The following is an 8,551-nucleotide window of genomic DNA, read 5'->3' as shown; positions in this document are numbered from 1 at the left end:
GTGTGTGTGTGTGTGTGTGTGTGTGTGTGTGTGTGTGTGTGTGTGCGTGTGTGTATGTGCGCGCGCACTATATTTTTATTATTTTATATATATAGATTATAGAGTAACTCCGGTATATACGCTGCGCGAGGATTTACGGAAGTCAGAAAAAATAGAAGAAGTAAAACTAATTTTCTCGCAACCATTCTGTTACATGCCTTTATGTTATATTATTGTATTGTGTTCTTTCAGTTTTTACTATTAATATTTATAAAATTATTGTAAGTTAAATCGATTTATCACTGTAATAAATAGCGCAATCATAAGTTATAATCTACGTAAAATGATTATTGTAGGAAATGTAAAAGGCTTCGTGGTACATAAGCATAGAGGAATAGTAAAGGATAGAGTATAGCAAAATACAAGTGTTTAGCTCATGTATTCTTTGTTAAGTTTATTGTATCGTATATCCCATCTGTTTGGGATATACGGCATTTTTAGCGCGTGAGATTTATTCCGTAGCACATACGCTCTATTATTTATTTATAAATATAAAAGTAAATAATAATACGTGATAATATGCCCTTTACAATACATTAATCATAACGTTTATGTATGTATATACAAATTATATATGTACATACTTATTCATAATCTGTAACACGTTCTTTATTCATTTATTAATGAGTAAATACAAATTACGTTGTCAATTCACGTGTTATTCACTATTATTATTTAGATTATTTGTATATTTTTTTTAATCATTCATCCCACCCGTAAGTAGCCGTATAACCCACCTATATTTTTATACGACAAAAATGCAAGGGTTTAAAGAATTTTTTTAAATGTAAAAAATAAATATTTTGGATTCCTAATATTTTTTCATAGTAGTAGACAATCTAAAGTTTTTACTGATATAATTCATTTACCTTAAATATAATTAATAATATCTGATAAATTAAGTTTTTAATAGATGCGGCATATATACCGGAGTTACCCTATATATACATATTAACATTTATAATATGTAAACTTATATTTTATATGCATCTTGACACACACACACACACACACACAAAATATTACGATTATATTTCTCCGTGCGCTTCTTGCACACTCTTATAAAACAAAGCGAAAAATGTATCCCTTTTTCTGTGGCAGGTTTTCGAGAGGATACGATCAGAGTTTCCGGGCGCATTGAACAAGATCTTCCCCGTGAAGGGTGACGTAGGTCTGCCGGAGTTGGGACTCGAGCCCGAAGATAGGGATATGCTGATACAAAGAGTTAACATCGTGTTCCATGGCGCGGCCACCGTGCGTTTCAACGAGCCTCTGAAAATCGCCGTTAATCTGAACACGATGGGCACCGATCGCATGCTGGACTTGTGTAAGCGCATGACAAACCTTATTAGTGTCATTCACGTCAGCACGGCCTACAGCAATGCCGATCGACGGGAGATTGATGAATCTATATACATGTAAGTTACATATATGATATCTATACATACATACATAGATTGAGCACAAATCTTTAAAATTACCTCAACTCAAATTATTTTGTCATGGAAATATTTCGTCCCGCGATATTGTTAATACTTTACCGTTCGTGGACAAACAAGCGCGCGACATACATTGCCGAATAATAACGTATTATTATAGACATTTTTCGAAGAAAAACATATAATCAGTATATTCTAATAAATAAATTACAGAATGATAAGAATAACAAAATATTCGTTGCCAATTAATAGACCCTCTCTAATCGATTGGCGCGCGATCAATAAACGCTGCCGGCTATAAGTACTTATCAATATCAGGCTTCCGGCACAGTAATAATAATGTGTTAAATTATCTATATGTTCTTCATACGTGAAACAAGGTGAAAGTACCGTGTCAATATCGAGCGCATGGGTTTACATAAATTAAAGCGGTAAGAATGGAAATATACAGGTCGTAGATATATGAGCGAGGCGTTTCTTCTTCAAGAACACAGTGTCCGATAAGCAGAACGGAAGGGAAACCTAATGACTAGGCTATAAGTACTTGTACATTCAAGTAAAACGGCTATTTCTTGCTCGCAATCTTTCCACGACGTGATATTCAAATCGCGGATATATTTTTAATCATACACGATGCGAATTAGATTTGGTGTAACCCAATTAATTTTTCGATAAAAGAGTTTTTAAAAAACGCTCTTTAAGCTTGATTAAAAAATTATCTATAATTAATCTATAATTTACGATTATTTATAAAATTCCATTCATATTTTTATGTGTTCCATCAAATTCTCTTTGAACTATTTCCTATTTGCAGTATAAAGCACCCTCAATTTATTGCATTTTCTTGGAAAAAGCACGGATTTTCGTAAACATACTCTTGTTCTACATCTAACGAAAAAAAAAAAAAATTAAAAACAACTTTATAGAAAAATTTATTTTTATAACAATTTTAATATTTTATTATCCTTTGAATTTTATCACTGTTTTTTCTAAGAAAATGCAATAATTGAAGCTCTATGGCTAAACCTAGCTGTAGAATGCAGGTATCAAAGCATGCATGGAAAAAATTATATACATGGGGCATTCTCTGTCAAGCGAGCCACTCCCTCTGTCCAAAATTCAGCTCAATCAAAAAATTTCTTCTTGGGCTCAAATTATAGGTACACATGTCTACTTTCATTAGCACTCTGGTTTTTTTTTAAATTCAATACGGCGGATTCAGAATCACGGCTAGAATGGGCTGTCATCAAAAAACTTATGGCAATTTGGAACTTTAATTATTGAAGCACAGAGAGCTAGAAAATTTTTCTATTTCCATAAATTAAGGTTTGGGGATTGCTGAATACGAATCCGCAGTCATAATTATAAAACAATGAATCCAATATACTGGCCAAACTTAGCCAATCTTCAAATAATGCAAATTTTTTGCACAAGACTCACCAAACTGGAGTTTTTTAAGTCACCAATCATGGAATTATCAGTTATTAAAGCAGGATTCAAGATATCAAATGCAATATGGGTGGAATATGACCAGTGCATTTTGCAACGTTCAAGTTGAAAGATTTTTTTGGTCAATCAATGTGTAGACATTGGTTTATTGGATTTTTGATTGCAAATTATCGATCTTTACTTAAAGTTCAAGGCTGTTGAGCCGATATGGTACATAAAATATGGAAATAATGGAATTTGCATTATTTGAAGTTTGACCGGCATATTGGTTCGCTATTGTGAAATTTATAATTATGACTGCGGATTTGTATTCAGCGATCCCCAAAACCTTAATTTATGGAAATAGAAAAATTTTTTAGCTCTCTGTGCTTCAGTAATTAAAGTTCCAAAAATTTTTTGACGACAGTCCATTCTAGTCGCGATTCTAGATTCGCCATATTAAATTTTCAAAAAGGCCAGATTGCTAATGAAAGTAAACATGTGTATCTACAATTTGAGCCAAAGAAGAAATTTTTTGGTTGAGCTGAATTTTAGACAGAGGAGGTGGTCCGCTTGACCGAGAATACCCCTGCATATACGTATTTATATATATATATATATACATATATAATTATATATGAACAATTTTTTCTCATTTCTTAAAACTTTTTGTAAAAAAAACATTGCAAAAATTATTCTTTTAATTATTTTTTATGTTTCCTTTTTATTATTATAATTTTTTTTAATTGTATCACACAATAATTTTACAAAGAAAAGAAACATATATGGATATGTATGGACATATTTTGCATTTAATTATGTATAATTATATATAATTATATAATTTTTACATATATTTATATATATTTATATATATTCTTATATGAAAAATTTTTTCCCGGATTTTTTGTTAAATAACGTTCTCATTCTTTATATATATGTGCATATGTATATATGTTTATTAATTTTTGTAGATGGGGCGAATTTGGATATCTTACGAGGAAACACGCTATAGAATCGCCATCGAAGTACGTGATGTGGTATCCAGACTTCACATTTAGGACAAACAAATTTATTCACGCTATCATAGTGGCCACGTTGCACTTTGTACCTGCATTCATCGTAGATCTTATATTAAGGGCTCAAGGTTGCAAACCTATGTGAGTACTCTCCCTGTGATTTTCAATCGGGCGGAAATTTTATTTTGTTTCGTTAAACAATAAATACGCCTTTCAGAATGGTGAAGATCACCAAGCGGTTCGAACGCGCCGCTAAAACCGGAGAATTCTTCGCAATGAACGAGTGGAAATTTTATACGGGTAACATGATGAAACTGGTGAAATTTGTAAGAGCGTCGGGAGAGTGTGGGAAATTCGACGTGGATATTGGAAATGTCGATTGGGATGTGTACTTGCATCAGTACATGCTAGGAATCCGAAAGTATATTCTGAAAGACAATCTAGACACATTAAATAACGCCCGAAATCGATTATCGAAGTAAGTCTTTCTCAACTTCGTACACATTACAACTTTTTCAGGGCCAATTTTGCGCTTTCATTAACTTAATCGGCCGATTATTTCGATTATAATTGATTAATCGCATTTGTCATTAAGCAGACCAGAATCGATCAATTTCAATTGACACTTAAAAGTTCTTGCAATTTTAATAGTCAGTATATATTTTTCTTTTTATATTTTGTTAAGTCACTATTGGCGGCTATTAGAGTCTTGATTCTAATAATAATATTACGTAATGTTTAAATAAAAGTTTACTATGACAAATAAATGAATGAAATAATATTTTCATAACAGATTGTGTTGAATTTGGTAAAAATGGCCCTTTGGCCCACAAAATACTGAGCAAAGAAATAAATTGATCGTATCGATATGTTGCAGGTTGTACTGGATGCATAAATGCACCAAAATACTCAGTATACTCGTGTTATTAGGAATGATCAGATGCGCCGGTCGGTGATGTCATCGAAAGCATGAATCGCGATTCGCGCGATCCGAGAAACGCTGCAGAAATATTGTGAGGGAAAATATCACGAGAACTGGAGACATGACTCACGCTTTATTTTGAACTAGCTAAAATCTTGGTCAAATATTAATATATTAATTAAATCAAATATTAGCGGAAGGGAAAAGACTGTTTTGAAAAATATTGGATACAGAATCCTATACAGATACTATACTTATAGATCTGTATTTTTCAACGGAACTTCTTGCATGGTTCACGTTTCTCTCTAAGCTGGCTAAAGAAAAGAGAAGAAAGAAATTTCGCTAAAATGGTCTATTATTAGAACGCTCATTTAAGACATTTCTTCGTATGTATTACTTCACACTTTCCACAGTACTGAATTAAGCTTCGCAGCGCCGTTTCGATCTCTTAACATACGACTGACGCGTACACGGAAATACAATATGTGTCCATTTTTTTCGGCTGTTCCACCGATATATGTTCAAAGTCCATCAAGTGATAGAATTAGAAACAAGGACTTGCAAACGCTTCTTTGTGAATCCGCATTGAAACATCTCTTCTGCCAATAATTAATCATGTTGTTGCATCATGGAAGAATAGTAACGTATTTTGAATAATTAAGTATTTTTCATGATATTGATGTATATCAGAGAAATGAAGCTTTATAGCTTCCCTATCAAATAATCACTATGTTTTGTATCTCGTTTAAATTGTTGCGAGCCAACTCTTTGAATCTTATGATATTGAAATATTAAAGTAAAATCACATTTCTCCGAAAAATCACATTTTTCCAGCGCTCACAGATCAGATCATATCAAGCGTTATATCGATCATATCACGTTACATATGCATATACAAATTAAACTCTACGCATAGTATATAATACGAATAATCGCAGTTTTTAAATATAATATTACTTGTGCGAAGACTGACCTTAATCAAAATATTCTAAAAAATGATACGAAAAACGAAGGACCTGCACTATTGCCTTATTAATTATTATTAATCAGTCAAAACAAAATTAATTTTAATAAAAGCAAAATTATTTTTGCTATAATCCAAAGATATTCTAATGATTGAACCAATAAATTATATATGCATATTATCCTTAGGTACAGATCAATTTGTTCATAATAAGAAAGAAAAAAACAGAATATCTTTTTAGATGTGGTGTCATATGTGTGAGAAATGATTATCACACATTTATCTCTTTGCAAAACCAAATGAGAAATTATAGGCAACTATAACAGATCAATCACGATAACTTGTTACTTTTCGTATCAGCTAATTATGTTGACAAAAAAAAATGCGAAGACCTAAATATACGTATAGCTGTAACATATCATTATACTGTAATGACGTTACACTCTATTATTATATAATGGTGAATAATTGTGAGTATATTTTATATATAGTTCCCCCGATATTATTAAACACAAAAATTTTTTTGATAGATTTATCTTTAGGGCCGAGGATGACAGCTATTTTTATTGCTACACATCTAAAATAGAATTTTCTCTTTTATTTTGAACTAATAAAAATACAGTGATAACATTCGCCAAATATTATCTTTGTAAAATATAAAAAATATCTTTTTATATTTCGTTTAGCCACTATTGGAGACTATTATAGCCTCTAATTAAAATAATAATATTATGTAATTTTTAAATTAAAGTTCATTATTAATAAACAATTAAAATGAAATTTTTATAACAGAAGTAGAAAACACGTCTGATTTTCTTGCTGTTGCATCTACACTCGCTATCGCAGATTCATATTTTTTCATAAACATTGTAAATGGTAAGTGAATGACGTATTGTTACAACAAATCCATTTTGTAGGCAATTATTTTCTTTACGTGTTTCAATCTATTACAACAATGATGAGTTGTAACATATAAATCTGATTATGAGAAGACAATAAATTAAAAAAGAATATGTGTCTAATAATATGGCAAGGAACTGTATAATATATATATTTACAATTTGATTTCTATATGGAGTATTAATGCACGGGCTATTTTAGAAAAACGGCATCCGTCGGTTCGAACATTCGCAATATGTATATAGTTTATTTACTATTTTCTAATTCTTATTTGATGTATTATACAACTTAAAAATATGTATTAATTGTTAGGTAAAATGGAAAAAAAACTTCATTCAATCACAAAATATAGCATCGTAAAAGAATGACAATGTTATGATTTTTATCAATTCTCAAGACGAATATTTAATCATATATCAAACGCATCCTTGAACATGAGCATTTAAGTATCTAAATTACTTTCTTTGCGCGTAATAACATATATATATTGTAGATAAGCATGAATAAACTAATGGAATACATTTTTATTAAGCAACGTCATAACTATGTTTTTATATAAATATAATACATTAATGTGTATAATGTATATTGTATACCGTTATCCTATAGGTATCAAAACTTGTACAAGACTTGTAATTACATAAAACACATTTGTAATTAACACTTGGCTGTTCCATTTATTCTCGAACATGTGTATCATAAAGAATTTAAAATATGTTTTCAATCAACAGCATAATTAATAGTTATGTAATTTAACAAACATGTAGAATATTTTGATCAATAATTAAAATGCACATCTTTCGAATTTCCTTGAAATAAGAGTTTGGAAACTTCAGATTAAAAAGTTTAAACAGTTCTCAAAATCGAACATTAAAAATCTTTCAAATTGAAGGTTTGTTCGAACTCGTTGTTTGAACTCGCATAGGCAAATTAAATTACATAAATCTATTAACAAGCTAAATTATGTAAACAGTATATCAGAATACTTATAATTTTATTTTATTATTATATTTATTATATTTATTATTATATTATATTTATTTTAATATTGAAACACTTATAAAACACGGCAGGTTAGCATCACAGAGTGTAATTAATATCTCTTAAAAGCAACGTTGCACCCCCGGTGCAGCTGCCATCGCTGGTGCCACGCGGCGTCATCGCCGCTGTCACCGACATCACTGCCGCTACCGCCGCTAGTACTGACATTGTCGTCGTCGTCGCCGCTGCAACTGTCGCCGCAAACTTCCATCCCAATATACGAGGCATATACCGAGATTTCAAAGTACGAGACGAAATACTGTTAATTAAACGTCTATCAAATGTCTATCAAACCAAAATCAAACATTAATTTAAACCTCTGTCGAATTACGTACTTAACATCTATCAAACATCAATTGCACCATTTTCAACAATTATCAACCCCTTCATCATCGATGTATCGAAAAAGTATACAGACGGGAGACGCTACCGCGTCTCCTGATATATTATATATATTTCTATTTTTAAAAAGGTCTTTTTAAGAATTTCAATATGCCTATATCAATCATATTTTCCAGATAACACCACTGATCCTTTTGATTTCAAAAAGAATTCACTTTCTTGAGTTCTTTTCGAATTTGCGTAATCTGTTCGAAATGAAATAAAAAAGAATTCCTTTTTGATAGTTAAAAAGTATTCCATAGGTATATTTTTTGACTTCTTTTTGACTTTGAGTCGAAAATAAAAAATGTTTCTAGAAACGACATAGAAACATTTATAAAACATTGGTTGCAGCACGCTAGCGATCGAATAAAAAATCGGAAAAAGATCGGAAGAGCACACGTCTGAACTCCAGTCA

General features: G+C 31.0%; 1 protein-coding gene across 1 annotated transcript in view; it reads left to right on the top strand.

Moving 5' to 3' along the window:
* Positions 1 to 7,372, top strand: part of LOC105448532 (putative fatty acyl-CoA reductase CG5065) — a 44,540-nt gene extending 37,168 nt beyond the window's left edge. The window contains exons 3-6 of the mRNA XM_011687179.1: positions 1,141 to 1,457; positions 3,881 to 4,066; positions 4,143 to 4,403; positions 4,803 to 7,372. Coding sequence (XP_011685481.1) covers positions 1,141 to 1,457; positions 3,881 to 4,066; positions 4,143 to 4,403; positions 4,803 to 4,881 — 843 coding nt within the window. The 3' untranslated portion in view covers positions 4,882 to 7,372. The remainder of the gene's footprint in view (positions 1 to 1,140; positions 1,458 to 3,880; positions 4,067 to 4,142; positions 4,404 to 4,802) is intronic.
* Positions 7,373 to 8,551: the final 1,179 nt, after the last annotated feature.

Source organism: Wasmannia auropunctata, unplaced genomic scaffold (assembly GCF_000956235.1).
Source record: "Wasmannia auropunctata unplaced genomic scaffold, wasmannia.A_1.0 LD336085.1, whole genome shotgun sequence".
Lineage (NCBI taxonomy): Eukaryota > Metazoa > Arthropoda > Insecta > Hymenoptera > Formicidae > Wasmannia > Wasmannia auropunctata.
The sequence above is the reverse complement of the archived record's forward strand: the minus strand, read 5'-3'. Positions and strand labels throughout refer to the sequence as shown.